This window comes from Anolis carolinensis, chromosome 6 (assembly GCF_035594765.1).
Source record: "Anolis carolinensis isolate JA03-04 chromosome 6, rAnoCar3.1.pri, whole genome shotgun sequence".
Classification (NCBI taxonomy): Eukaryota; Metazoa; Chordata; class Lepidosauria; order Squamata; family Dactyloidae; genus Anolis; species Anolis carolinensis.
Window position 1 is genome coordinate 1,023,877 of NC_085846.1, and position 15,577 is coordinate 1,039,453.

Consider the following 15,577-nt stretch of genomic DNA (forward strand, 5'->3'; position numbering starts at 1 on the left):
AACCGCATGGGGGAAATGGGGCAGTCCCTTAGAGAAAATCTCAAATTCAAGGTGTGCTTTGAGGACAAAACATTTTCAAGCTGGGGGCGGTCAGATACAAAGGGCTGGAACTGTCTCTCCTCCTCTAAGGTATTTAATTAAGAGGGAAAAGCAGGATATAAATAACATCCATATACATAACAAAAGTGAAAGTGTGTGTGTGTGGGGGGGGGGCAGGGGTGTCCACGTGCACAGACAAGGCCCTGTCTCCACAAACTGCTATGATCCCCACTGATGAGGAGCCACCAACCCCCCCCCCCCCTCCAATTTATTTATTTATTGTGTCAGAAGTGCACCGAGGGTACCAGTTGTAATTATTTATTTATTTATTTATTTGCAGCATTAATATTCCGCCCTTCTTTCTCACCCCGAAGGGGACTCAGGGCGGATCACATTACACATATAGGCAAACATTCAATGCCTTTTAACATAGAACAAAGACAAGACAAACATAGGCTCCGAGCGGGCCTCGAACTCATGACCTCCTGGTCAGAGTGATTCATTGCAGCTGCTCTCCAGCCTGTGCCACAGCCCGAGCATAATGTATCCGAAAACACAAACAAAGTTAAAAAAACAACAACAACTTGGCCTGATACTAAATGTCCTTTGACCAGAAGCTGGCCCCTTGGAGTGAGTGCCTCTGGTGTGGCTGTGAGAAGGTCCTCCATGCATTGTGCATGTGGCAGGGCTCAGGCCGCATTGTAGTTCATGGTCTGTGGTCTGCTCTTCTCCGCACTCACGTGTCGAGGACTCCACTTGGTGGCCCCATTTCCTAAGGTTGGCTCTGCCTCTCGTGGTGCCAGAGCGCAGTCTCTTCTGCTCTGCTGCTCAGTCGTGCAGTCGTTTCCGACTCTTGGTGACCTCCTGGACCAGTCCAGGCCAGAGCTCCCTGTCGGCCGTCGCCGCCCCCAGTTCCTTCAAGGTCGAGCCAGTCACTTCAAGGACACCGTCCATCCATCTCGCCCTTGGTCGGCCCCTCTTCCTTTTTCCTTCCATTTTCCCAGCATCGTGGTCTCTCCAAGCTTTCCTGTCTCCTCAGGATGTGGCCAAAATACTTCATCTTTGCCTCTCATCTCCTTCCCTCCAGTGAGCAGCCATCGGGCGTTATTTCCTGGAGGACGGACTGGGTGGGTCTTCTTGCCAAGGTCCAAGGCACGCTCAGGATTCTCCTCCAGCACCACAGTTCACAAGCGTCTCGGCCTTCCTTATGGTCCCGCTCTCGCATCCATAGGTCACTATGGGGAAGACCATGGCTTTCGCTATGCGGACCTTCGTGGCCAGTGTGATGTCTCTGCTCTTCACTCTTTTGTCAAGGTTGGCCATTGTTCTCCTCCCAAGAAGTAGATGTCTTCTGATTTCCTGGCTGTGGGAATCTTCACGCCTAGAAATATAGTCTGTCCCTGCCTCCACGTTTCCTCCCTCTATTTGCCAGTTGTCAATAGGTGTAGTTGCCATGATCTTGGTTTTCTTGACGTTTAACTGCAACCCAGCTTTTGCTCTTTCTTCTTTCTTCCACCTTGGTGATCAGGCTCCTCAGCTCCTCCTCGCTTTCGGCCATCAGAGTGGCATCATCTGCATACCTAAGGTTGTTAATGTGCGCCCAGCAGGGAGTCTCTCATCCGGTCTCAGACACTGATTAAGGTTGGGGGGTTAGCCTGCCACTTTTGGACTCTTGCTTGCTGAGGTGTTCCTGCGAATATCTCTGTAGATCTTAGGAAGATATTTCTTGATTCAAGGCGTTGTCGTGCTGGATGACGTCCGAACAGAGGGTGGGCCGGAGGTGTCCCAGCCTTGGTCCTTTCATCGCTGGCTGCTCCTTCCCGGCGGAGGTGTCAGGTGGTGCAATTTCTCCAGCGGTGTGGGCCATGAAAGAAGCTTCCCACGAGGATGGCAAAACATCAAAACATCCTGGCATCGTCCCCTCGGCAATGTCCTTGCAGACGGCCAATCGAGTCTCACTTGGAGTTTCTCAAGTCGCTCCTGACACGAAAAAAAGGCGGGAAGTCAGGCAGTGGGATAGACAGCCCTTCTCTCCCCGGGGTCCTTCAGTTATGCCTCACCGCGCCCGACGCTAGAGCGTCGCCCCTAGCAACAAGCCCAGCCCCGTTAAAGGCGCGAAAAGGAAATGGGGATGAAGCAGCCAATGGGAACCGCCGGAAGAGGCGCGCCGGTGATGAGGCATGGCAGCCACGCCCCCTTCTCCGCGCAGGCGCAGCTGTGCTCCTCCTCCCTGTGAGGCATAGGATGATGATGGCGCTGAGCAAGACCTTCGGGCAGAAGCCCGTCAAGTTCCAGCTGGAGGAGGACGGGGAGTTCTACATGATCGGATCCGAGGTGAGCGGGAGGGAAGGCGGAGGAGGGAAGAGGGAAGGAAAGGAAGAAAGAAAGAAGGGAGGAAGATGCAGGAGGGAGGGAGCGAGGCAGGCCCGCTCTTTCTTCAGGAGAAGGAGAATGGTGGATTGGGTCTTCATGTTGTTGTTCCTAGGATTGCCATTGTGAGATGGTTTGATGTTATCACCATCATCATCATCTGTTGAGGTCTCTTCCAAGCCTAGGGTTCTATATTACTACTACATTGATGAGGATTATGTTATTTGAATGGCCCTCGTGGTATATGATTTATAAATAATAATTATTATTGTTATTATTATTATTTTCTGAATGGACCTTTTGCTCTCTTCTAAATCTTTTGTTCTCCCAAATATATAGAATTATAGATTGGAAGACCTCAAGACCCATTTATTATTATTATTTAAAATAATAATAATAATAATAATAATAATAATAATAATAATAGGCTCTTGTGGATTTCCCATTTATGATTCTATATTATTATTATTATTATTATTATCATTATTGTTATTATTATTATTATTATTATTATTATTATTTTGGTCTCTTCCAATCTTATGATGCATTATTATTATATTATTATCAGCCACGGTGGCGCAATGGGTTTAATCCCTTGTGCTGGCTGGACTGCTTACCTGAAGCTTGGGTTGCTGACCTGAAGGTTGCCAGTTTGAATCTGTGAGAAGGGGTGAGCTCCCGTCGGCCGGCTCTAGCTTGCAGGGAGATGAGAGAAGCCTCCCAGCAGGATAGTAACACACCTGGGCAATGTCCCCTGGGCAACATCTCTGTAGACAGCCAATTCTCTCACACCAGAAGTGACTTGCCAAATGTTCTCAAGTTGCTTTTGACATGATTAAAAACATCATTGTTTGCATCAATGATGATCTCATTTGAATGGCCCTTGTAGTCTAATCAAACTGTGATATTATTATTATTATTATTATTATTATTATTATTTGAATTGGCTTTTTGGTCTCTTCCACCCCTATGATGCATTGTAATTATTCTGACTGAATGTACCTTTTACAAAGGAAGAGGGATATGGTGGGGGGGGGGGGCATAGAGGCCCTTTCCAACCCTTGCCTTCTCCCACCCACTTTCTCCCCTTCCCTTCTTTCTGCTCCTCCTCCTCTCCAACCCATGAATGCAGGTGGGGAACTACCTGCGCATGTTCCGGGGCTCCCTCTACAAGCGCTACCCGTCCCTCTGGAGGCGCCTGGCCACTGTCGAGGAGCGGAAGAAGATCGTGGCCTCCTCCCACGGTGAGAAAGCTGCAGTCTGGGCCTCTGTCAGGAGGGATTGCATGGCCTCACCCTGTCCTGCAGAAATATGTCCCTCCATAATATATATTACAGATTTAAAAGGCATTAAAAATCACAATAATCACATATATATACATTATTATTATTATTATTATTAAACTTTATTTGTACCCCGCTAGCATCTCCCGAAGGACTCGATGCGGCTTACAAAGGCCAAGGCCTCAACACACAATATAACAATACAAAACAAAAGGCAAATGAAAAACAATTAAAACAGTATAAACAACAAGCAATAAACAATACTCTAAAACACAATAAAACTGGGCCGGGCCAGAGTAATGGGTACAAGATTAAAAGTGCTGATGTGACAGGTGATATATAAGGCTTCTAGGGCAAGTGCAGAGTGCGATATACAATCTTAGTTCTAATAAAGTGCTTATGGGACTTGGTGTTGGAGATTTCCTATTAATCTGGGAAGGCACATTGGAACAGCCAGGTCTTCAAGTTCTTTCTGAAGACTGCCAATGTAGGGGCCTGTCTGAGATCCTTGGGGAGGGTGTTCCATACATGTCACCCTGCTGATGTTAAATAGCTTACCATCTGCCCGAGAGGTGATTTCCACTCTGGTGGGAAGCTTCCCATCAGCAAAGTGCAGTATCATAGTGATGAAGATGGAGAATAAGGTTGGGGCAATTAGACATCCCGGTTTGACACTGATTCCACCTTAAATGGGTCACTTTGGGAGCCATTGCTGTCTGAGACTATTGTCATCGTGGAGGAGCCGCAGGATGTTCACAAATTTGTCAGGGGTTCATCTGATTTTTGGAGGATGGTCCAGAGAGCGCTGCGATTCACTGTGTCGAATGCCTTTGCAAGGTCAATGAATGCCATGTACAGAGGTTGGTTTTCCTCCCTGACTTTTTCTTGGAGCTGTCGTGCAGTGAAGATCATGTCCACTGTTCCTCTGGAGGGGCGGAAGCCATTCTGGGATTCTGGGAGGGTGTCTTCTGAGACAGGGAGAAGGCGGTTTGCAAGGATTCTTGCGAGGATTTTCCCAGCGGAGGTTAGAAGGGAGATACCGCTATAGCTTTCACAGTCTGTTCTATCCCCTTTCTTGAAAAGGGTGATGGTGGTGGCATCCTTGAAGTCTGCTGGGATTTTCTTGGTCTCCCACACTTTTTCAATGAGCTGGTGGAGTCGTTGTGTCAGCTCAGGTCCACCCTCTTTAAAGATTTCTGCAGGGTTCCCATCAGGTCTGCTGGCTTTGTGATTTTTTAGTTTGCAGATGGCTTGGCTGACTTCTTCCAAACTAGGCGGTGCTGCGAGCTCATCCCTGGTTTGCTGTTGCGAGATTTTTGGGAGAACCTCTTTGGACACTTTGGAGCTGCGATTCAGGAGGCTGTGGTAGCGGTGCTCTTTCCAACGTAGTTCAACTGCTTGTTTGTCCTTCAGAAGTTTGGTTCCATCTGATGAATGCAGAGGGTGTATGCCATGATTTGTTGGGCCATAGGTGGCCTTTGGCGTTAAAGAATCCCTGTGCACCATAGGCATTTGCAAAGTTGGATTTCTTGGACAATAAAAGAGATTTAAAGATGGTTTTAATCCAGTCATGGGCCAACTTTGGTCCTCCCTCCAGGTGTTTTGGACTCCAACTCCCACAATTCCTAACAGCCGGTAGGCTGTTAGGAATTGTGGGAGTTGGAGTCCAAAACACCTGGAGGGAGGGCCGAAGTTGGGCCATGCCTGCTTTAAAGCATATATGTATTATACTATACCTTGACTTTGCAAGATCTGAGCTGCTCATAATACAAAGAATACTTCATAACAAGCAATACCTAGTGATAATGCCCGTAATAAAAAGGACCTCAGAAGGGCTGACTTATTTCAATGATCATCTGTCTCATCCCTCTTTTTATGACATTCTCTCTCTCTCTCTTTGCAGAGTCCCAGCGGAGCCACAGCCCACGCAGATGTAAGTCATTGAGTCCTAGAGTTGGGAGGGGCCCCTAAAGGCCATCCAGACCAACCCCGTTAAGGAAGGAGCCATCCGATCTCTCCTGACAGATGGCCATCCAGCCTCTGCTTAGAAACCTCCAGAGAAGGAAAGAGTGGGAGACAATAGGCACCTATGGATGCAGCCCAAAATCGCATTGGATTATTTTGCTGCTGCATCACACTTTAACACTACCATGTCCAGATTCTCATCTTGAAGACCCCTAGATCCCTTTCACAAACAGATATCGCCCATCCATATTCTGTGATGCTTCCCTCTGTATTCAGCCTAGAAATGCATTGGCTTATGTTGCTGCTACTAAGATGCCTAGATATCCCTTTTGTAGATAGGTATCGCCTGTCCCTATCCCGTAATATTCCGGTGACAATCGTATTGACCTTTTCTGCTGCAGTGCCACACATTTAGCTCATGTTTACCTTGTCGTCTGTTATGATTCCTAGTTCCCGCATGTTGCGAAGCCATATATCATTCACCCATATCCTATATTACTTCCCTCAATACTCATATTGATTAAGCCTAGAATCACAATGGCCTTTTTGCTTCAGCATCACACTCTTGGCTCGTGATTCTCAGCTGGGGGTCTATCTACAAAGACTCCTCAATATCCCTTCCTAGGCAGATATCGCCCATGCCTATCCTGTAATGCTTCCCTCAATACATTCAGCCTGCAATGGCGTTGGCCTTGTCTGCTGCCGCATCCCTCTCTTTGGCTCGTGTCCCCATCCAGACCATGGCTACACCACTCTGGCCACCAGCGTCACCCTCCTGAAGGCCTGCGAAGTGGAGGAGATCCTGGACGGAAACGACGAGAAGTACAAGGCCGTCTCCATCAGCACAGAGCCCCCCACCTACCTCAGGTATGTATGTATGAAAACATGCATTCCCCTTACAATATATTTCCCTTCATAAAAGATACAGGCATTTCCCCTCATGTTGTTATTATGTATTTTTCTTTATAAAACACATCTATTTCACTATTATTATTATTATTACTATTAGCAGTAGTATTAATAGTAGTATATCATCTTGGTGTGAGTATATCCCACCTGTTATCCTATAGGCCAGGCCTGGGCCAACTTGGGTCCTCCCTCCAGGTGTTTGGACCCCAACTCCCACCATTCCTGGCAGCCCATCGGGCCTGTAGCCACTCCACTGGCCATCAGTGAGCTTCCAGGCAAAGTGCTGGTTCTGACCTAAGAATGTAATCCTCCTGCTTAGCCTCCTCCCGCCACTTGCGTGGAGCCAAGCCCCGCCCCTCCCTGGGTTGCTGTGAGTTTTCCAGGCTGTCGGACCATGTTCCATAAACATTCTCTCCTGATGTTTGGCCCACATCTATATATCTGAGACCTCACAACCCCTGAGGATGCCTGCCATAGATGTGGGTGAAATGTCAGGAGAGAATGCTTCTGGAATATGGCCATACAGCCCGGAAAACTCACGGCAACCCAGTGCTTCCGGCCATGAAAGCCTTCCTTTGACAACACATGGAAGCCCCTCCCCTCCAAGTGAGGCTCCTCCCCTTAGTCTTCACCTGCCACTCGTGTTGAGCCAAGCCCCTCCCCTCCAAGAGAGGCTCCTCCCCTTCCCCTAACCCTCCTCCTGCCATTTGCGCCACTCATGTTGAGCCAAGCCCCTCCCCTCCCTCTCCCCTCCCCTCCCCTCCGAGTGAGGCTCCCCCCTCAGCCTTATCTTGCCACTTGCATAGTCAGGCCCCGCCCCTCTGAGTGAAGCCCCTCCCCCTGAATGAGCCCTCTCCCCCTCAGCGTACAGCCAGGCCCCTCCCCATAGCCTCCTGTCATTTGCATGGTGTGAAGCCCCTCCCCCCAAGCGAGGCTCCTCCCCCTCAGCCTTTTACCACTTGCCTAGAGCCAAGCCCCGCCCCTCTGGGTGAAGCCCCTCCCCTCCAAGTGAGGCCCCTCCCCCTGCCATGCCTGTGACCCCTCCCTCTCTCTCTTCCTCTCGTTGGGCAGGGAGCAGAAGGCCAAGCGCAGCAGCCAGTGGGTGCCCACGCTGCCCAACAGCTCCCACCACCTGGACGCCGTCCCCTGCTCCACCACCATCAACCGCAACCGCATGGGCCGCGACAAGAAGAGGACCTTCCCCTTGTGGTCAGCCGGGGAGGGGGCACAGCAGGGGGAGGGGCTCTTGGGGGGAGGGCCTCACGGGAGGGGCGGGGCCTGGGCCTGACCCTCCCTCTCCCCATGGCCCCTTGATGCAGCTTCGACGACCACGATCCGGCCGTGATCCACGAAAACGCCTCTCAGCCGGAGGTGCTGGTCCCGATCCGGCTGGACATGGAGATTGATGGGCAGAAGCTGCGGGACGCCTTCACCTGGAACATGAACGGTAGGTGCCCAAGGGGGAGGGGTCTCTCTCTCATTGTATTCTGCGCATAGGATGCATAGAAGGGTCCTAGAATCATAGAATAGTAGAGTTGGAAGAGACCTCATGGGCCATCCAGTCCAACCCCCCGCTAAGAAGCAGTCCTGGCCCCTTCTGCCACCATCAAAGCCCTCCCGACAGATGGCCTTCCAGCCGCCTGCATTTATTACTAATATACTGTTATAACTGTCATCATCATCATAGTATAGTAATAATAGGGTATAACAACAACAACAAAAGATACAATAACATTTATAATGTATAAGTTGAATATTAATTATAATTATTATTCTATTATTAATAGTAATACTATATTATAATATTACATTATGATATGACATTATATTATTACATTATAGTGTTATTGTATTATTACAATATTATTATTAGTAGTCACCCTATTATAACTATAATAAAATACTATTATATCATAATATAATGATATATTCGTATAATATAATACATATGATGCAATGATATAATACTGTGATAATGATTACTTTATAACACTATTATAAAATTACAAGATAATATTGGAATATTAGTTATATTAGATTATTACAATATAATACCCTACTTTTAATCATCTCGGTTATTGTTGTTGTTGTGTGCCTTTCCTGCCCTGCAGAGAAACTGATGACCCCAGAGATGTTTTCGGAGATCCTGTGCGACGACCTGGACCTGAACCCGCTGACCTTTGTCCCGGCCATTGCCTCGGCCATCCGGCAGCAGATTGAGTCGTATCCCACGGACAGCATCCTGGAGGACCAGTCCGACCAGAGGGTCATCATCAAGGTCAGCCCCTCGGACCTCAAGGTTTTGGGGGTATTGGACGGAAAGGAAGCCAGGGTATTCCCTTCCAGTGCTGATCAAGAGAGCAGTGTGCTTTATGACCTTTAACTAACTTGAGTACCCGGCGTTGCCCAAGTTATTTTAAAAAGTCAATTTTAATTGTCCAAAATGCATAAGGTTGTGGGTGAACTGCAACTGACATCATGCCAGGTTAACCCCCAGAAACTCCATCAAAACGTAAAGTTTGCTATGTTGGGCATGTTTGCCCTGGATGCATCAGCGTGCTCTCTGCCTGCCCTGTGTTGCTCACTAACTGGCTGATGCTGCCAAACGTGGAGGCTGCTTGGGCTCTGACCTTCCCGTGGAGGCCCCCCTGCCTGCCTGCCTGCCTGGCCACGTCCGTGATACGCATCCCTCCTCCCTCCCTCCCTTCCCTGCAGCTGAACATCCACGTGGGGAACATCTCCCTGGTGGACCAGTTCGAGTGGGACATGTCCGAGCGGGAGAACTCCCCAGAGAAGTTCGCCCTGAAGCTCTGCTCGGAGCTCGGCCTCGGAGGGGAGTTCGTCACCACCATCGCCTACAGCATCCGCGGGCAGCTCAGCTGGCACCAGAAGACCTACGCCTTCAGGTGAGCCAGCGGCAGGAGCAGGGTGGATGGAGAGACGCTGCTGCGGCAGGCGAGGCCGACCCCATCCCGGGCTGATATATATTTATCATATATGCACTGAGGGCAGCGTTGCAGGGAGTGGAGGAGTGGCATCTGTCTATGAAAGGGACCCAGGAGTTTTAGCAGACTGTCGGATGAACGTGAGCCAAGAGTGTGATGCTGCAGCAGAGAAAGCCAAGGTGATCCTGGGATGAATGTACTGAGGGCAGCATTGGAAGGAGTGGAGAAGTGGCATCTTTCTATGAAAGTAGTAGACTATAAGATGAGCCAAGAGTGTGATGCAGCAGAGAAGGCCGATCTGATCCTGGGCTGATTGAGATATGTATGTATGTATGTATGTATGTATGTATATATATATTCAAACTAGCTGTGCCTGGCCAAGTGTTGCTGTGGCTTTTTGGATTTGTTTGTTGGCCAGGTGGATTAGCAGTGAATAGTCTTGCAGCCGCAAAGTGTGGCCGTTTTCTTCCTATTGTAATCCTAGTTTGGTGAGCTGGAATACACTGAATAGTCTCGTTGTGGCAGGTATGCATGCTGAGACGACTCTCAGTTATCCGGCACCAACCTCTCCCCACAGGTGCCGGTTAAATGAGAGTCGACAGTCATAGCATTAATACAAACTGTCAAGCAACCAGAGATGACTCTGCAATGTTCTGAACATTTCTAATTTAAAGTAAACAGCGAAACAGGCCCCGGGCTGAGTGGGTTGCTAGGAGACCATGTGGGCGGAGCTTAGCCTTCTGTCAGCAGACCAAGTGGGTGGAGCTTAGCCTTCTAACTGGCAGCTATTGGATGAAAACAATTATTCCTCTCCCTGTAATTAGGACTTTATTTTTCTTTTCTTTTTGTTGTCTTGTCCTTGAGGCGTGGATGAGGTTGTGCTGTCAATTTTCGAGGTTGTGAGGTGTTCAGTTTTGGTTTTTTGTCTGGTGCCGTGATTTCATCACTCTTATATATAGATAGATATATTTAATTTCACTACGCTTGTGGGTAAACAGTACTTTTTGTTGTTCTGGGCAGATACAGAGATTGTGTGGTTTGCTGACTGTAGAACACACAGCATACGAGAAGCAATCCATGTCTAGATCGAATCTGCACAATTCTAAAGAATGGCCCCGTGCTTTGTTGATGGTGATTGCAAACGCCAATCAAATTGGGAATTGCAGTTGCTTAAATTGAATTGACATATCGGTTGGAATCATAGGAATGCGAGGAATGAGGACATCTTCACCTTTGGAAGGTCCTGTTAAGATGGTTGTTTCTAGGATGTTACTCTTTTTCTTTTTACTGCAAGCTGCGTGCTGTTGCCAAGCTTTGGCTGGTTGATATTTCGCAACATGATCATTGGCACGCCGATACTCAGATGCCGTTCGTGCGGTGGCATCCCTGGCCGATCGTGTGAATTCCCACATTCTGTTGGATGATTAACCGCTTCATCTGCTGTGTTGACGGAATTGTATCGGATTGCTTCGCTTGGAATGGTAGACTGAATAATATGGTTACATTCATAGACGTCTTTGTTCTTGGCCACAAGAATAGCTCCTTTACTCAGGCAAACATGGTTTTTATAATTGGGTAGAATATTGGGAATACTTATTGAACCGATACTTCTTTTGATGTCACTAAATTGCAGTAGTTTTGAGGCAATGAAATTCGTCCCGAGGCCAGATCAACTGGCACCTAACCATTTCCAATTTCCAGCAATTGGTGTGAGAATATCTCAGCTGATAGATCGTTTTGCAGCTTGACACACATATTTGTAGTTAATTGCAACGTCTTTACGTGTTGCTACAAAGCAAACTATTTGAGGAAAGCATTTATTTTGTCCGTTGGTGTTGGAGGCATTAGGGGTAATGTTTGGCTGAAATTGCCTGCCAGTAATATCCCAAATGGTCAGCAGATGGTCCTGTTTTTCAGAGAGAGCATATTTTTACCTGTTGCAGGTGTGACATCTATGTAATGATTATATAAAAACATCCACGTCTTCAAATGCAATTTTGTGTCCAAATTTCAAAGCAATGGGTGAAGTATTTTCTAAGATTTTTGATTTTGAACAAACATATATATGATACATGCACCAAGGGCAGCATTGCTGAGAGTGGAGGAGTGGCAGCTGCCTGTCACAGGGGCCTAGGAGTCTTAGTCGACTGTGAGATGCACAAGAGTGAGATGCTGCAGCAGGAATGCGATTCTAAGCTCAATCAGTATGCCTATCAAGGGAAGTAATACAGGATACGGGTGAGCGATACTTGCCTTCTCAACATGTGAGAGGGACCTAAGAGTCTTAATAGACTGTAAGATGAACAAGAATGTCATGCTGCGGCGGAGAAGGCTGATCCGATCCTGGGCCGAATTATCCATATATCTCTATATCTATAATATCACAAGCTTTGCCCGGCCACGCGTTGCTGTGGCTTATGGGAATCATTTGTTGGCCAGGTGGAATAGCAGTGAATAGCCTTGCAGCCTCAAAGCCTGGCTGTTTTCTGGAGTAGCTGGAGTAGCACCCTCAATCAAAGAGCCCCTTTGAAGCCTGGCTCCTTCCTTTGTAGGGGAATCCTTGTTTGGCCAGATTGAATTGCACTGAATAGCCTTGCAGCTTAAAAGCCTGGCCGCTTTCTACAGAGGGCATCCTTGCTAGGCTAGGTTGAATGGGACAGAGTAGCCTCGTGGCTTCAAAGCCTGGGGGTTTTTCACCTAGAAGAAATCTTGGTTGGCCAGGTTGAACAGCACTGAATAGCCTTGCTGCTTGCAAGCCTGGCCGCTTTCTACCTTGCGGAATCGTTGGTTGGCCAGTGTGAATAGCAATTAATAGTCTCGGTGTGGCAGGCACCTTGATTAGCATTTAATGGGCTTGCAGCTTCAAAGCCTGGCTGCTTCCTGCCTGGGGGAATCCTCTGTTGGGAAGAGTTAGCTGGCCCTGATTCCCAATTTCCCTGCTTTCAGAGTGTTGCTCTTTATTCACTGTCGTGGTTTTTAGAGATTATATTGTTCTGTATTATTATACCACAATAATTATTTCATATTATATTTATAATCTTATATTATCTGCATAGATTTGGACTATATGAGACCCCCTTCTGCACAGCTGTATAAAATCCACATTGAATCCACATGGCAGTGTTGACTCAAGACAATACATTTCAAAGCAGATAATATAAGATTATAAATGGGTAATATAAATGGGCAGCAAACGGAGCAAATACAATTGTGGGCTTAATGAGTGGGTGTATCAGTATGGGATCGGGTTGAGTGGCACCTCTACTGACTCAACATGAGCAGAGGATGTGATGCTGCAGCAAGAAGAACTCACCCAAGGGCCCCTCCGTGCGCTCCCCTTCCCTTCCAGCGAGAACCCCCTCCCGACGGTGGAGATCGCCATCCGCAACACGGGGGACGCCGACCAGTGGTGCCCGCTCCTGGAGACCCTGACCGACGCTGAGATGGAGAAGAAGATCCGCGACCAGGACAGGAACACCAGGTAGGTCTCCATCCTCATCATCATCATCGTTAGAGGCTGGAGGGTGGCCATCTCTTGGGAGGGATTAAGTCTTGCATTCCTTACCATAGCATGGGGCCAGGCTAGATGACCCTCGGGGGACCCTGTTCCAACTCTGGCGTCCTATAGACTTCCATGGCAGGTAGTGGACTCTCCTTCTTTGGAGGCCCTTTAAACAGGAGGGATTGAGTCTTGTCTTTCTTATTATAGAACGGGGTCAGGCTAGATGGGGTCCAACTGTAGCATCAGATAGACTTCCTGTCAGCTCACCACAGCCGCTCCTGAATGAACACACGAGACTCTCTGTGGTATCACCAGGAACTTTTACTGTAGGAAACATGAACATCAGAAAAGCCAAGAATGGGAGGCTCCGGCCAACCCTCCTTTATATACCCTCCCCCTCATTTGAACAGTCTCTTCCCGCTCAGTAAAACCCCGCGCAAATTCCCCGCCAAGTCCATCAGCCGTTTCTCCTCCGAGTCCTGGGACGCAGGTGTCTTATCAATGTCAGTGACCCTGAAACTCAGAGCCACATCCAGGCTCTAGTAGCAGGGTTCTGACACTTCCATTGGGATTTAGCCTTGCGTCTCTTGTCTGGGACTAGATGACCCCTTGGGTTCCCCTTTTGGGCACGGAACCCTAGAGTGGGGAAAAGGGCCCCCCGATCCCTCCAGGCAGATGGCCATCCTGCCCAGTCATCATAATAATAGTAGTGACCTGAGTTAAAGCCCACGCTCTCCGTTCCTCCCTGCAGGCGCATGAGGCGTCTGGCCAACACGGCTCCGGCCTGGTAGCCCCCCCGAGAAGAAGACGAAGAAGAAGCGGCATTGGCGGCAGCGGAGACCCCTTGCGTTGCCCCCCCCCTCCCCCCTCCCGGCCATTTCCTTCCCTTTGCTTCCTTCCTGTGTGTCTCTCTCTCTTCCTCTAAGACCACTTTTTGAATAAACGTGTTAATATTTTGATTTCCATCCGGTTGCGTTTCTTACTGTTCCTCCTGGAATGATGGATTAGAACATTGAGGGGGAGGAGCCTCGCTTGGGGGGGGGCTTCGTTCTACAATTGAAAGGTGGTGGAGGATTGAGGGGAGGAGCCTCGTTTGGGGGCGGGGCTTCACTCAATGCAATTGAAAGGCGATTGAAGGGTGGAGCCTCGCTTAGAGGGCGTGGCTTCACTACAATTAAAATGCATTGAGGGGCGGGGCCTCGCTCAGGGGCGTGGCTTCGTTCTGCCATTGAAAGGATTGTGGGGAGGAGCCTCGCTGGAGAGGCGTGGCTTCGCTCTACAATTGCCTTGTCGAAGACACACCCCCCGCCGGCCTTTTTCCAAGTACAGTAGAGTCTCACTTATCCAACACTCACTTATCCAACGTTCTGGATTATCCAACGCATTTTTGTAGTCAGTGTTTTCAATACATCATGATATTTTGGTGCTAAATTCGTAAATACAGTAATTACTACATAGCATTATTATGTATTGAAATACTTTTTCTGTCAAATTTGTTGTATAACACGATGTTTTGTTGCTTAATTTGTAAAATCATAACCTAATTTGATGTTAAATAGGCCTTTCCTTAATCCCTCCTTATTATCCAACATGCCTGGCCGCTGTGGCGGACTGGATGAGGAGGAACAAGCTGAGGATCAATCCTGACAAGACAGAGGCCCTCCTGGTCAGTCGCTCGTCAGATCGGGGTATTGGGTGGCAACCTGTGCTGGACGGGGTCGCACTCCCCCTGAAACCACAGGTCCATTGCAGTTTGGGGGTCCTCCTGGACTCAGCGTTGACGCTTGAAGCGCAGGTGTCGGCGGTGGCCGGGAGGGCTTTCGCACAACTCAAACTTGTGCGCCAACTGCGACCATACCTCGTGAAGTCTGACTTGACCACGGTGGTCCATGCCCTAGTTACCTCTAGACTGGACTACTGTAATGCGCTCTACGTGGGGCTTCCCTTGAAGACGGCTCGGAAATTACAACTGGTCCAACGCTCGGCTGCCAGATTAATAACTGGGGCGAATTACAGGGAGAGATCTACTCCCCTGTTTAAGGAGCTCCACTGGCTTCCGTTCATTTTCCGATCCCAATTCAAGGTGCAGACCATCATATATAAAGCCCTAAACGGTTTGGGACCCACCTACCTTCGTGACCGTATCTCCTACCATAAACCTGCCCGATCTCTGCGATCGTCAGGGGAGGCCCTCCTGTCGCCACTGCCTTTATCCCAGACCCGCCTTGTAGGAACTAGGGAGAGGGCCTTTTCTGCTGTGGCCCCCCGTTTATGGAACTCATTGCCCATTGAAATCAGGCAAGCCCCCACTCTTTCAGACTTTAGGAAAGATCTAAAAACATGGCTCTTCCGATGTGCTTTCGGAGAGTAACTGTTACATGCTTTTGTTACGCCCCCATTATTTATCCTCTAGACTGTCTGCTATCTTTTCCTAGTTCCCTGTGGTTTTATTCTTATCCTTTTTCTTATCCTTTTCTCACCCCGAGTTTTAACTGAGTGTCAGTGCGGCCTGCCCTGTTATACTGCTCTTTGGATTTTGTGTTGTACTGTATATGATTCTTTAT

General features: G+C 48.5%; 1 protein-coding gene across 1 annotated transcript; it reads left to right on the forward strand.

Moving 5' to 3' along the window:
* Positions 1-1,911: 1,911 nt before the first annotated feature.
* On the forward strand, positions 1,912-13,978 carry smarcb1 (SWI/SNF related, matrix associated, actin dependent regulator of chromatin, subfamily b, member 1). Its single transcript, XM_062984090.1, has 10 exons — positions 1,912-2,373; positions 3,542-3,653; positions 5,596-5,625; positions 6,395-6,524; positions 7,638-7,775; positions 7,886-8,013; positions 8,678-8,844; positions 9,282-9,472; positions 12,861-12,992; positions 13,765-13,978. Exons 1-10 carry the CDS (start codon positions 1,927-1,929, stop codon positions 13,802-13,804), a joined length of 1,515 nt encoding a protein of 504 aa, XP_062840160.1. The 5' UTR covers positions 1,912-1,926; the 3' UTR covers positions 13,805-13,978.
* Positions 13,979-15,577: the final 1,599 nt, after the last annotated feature.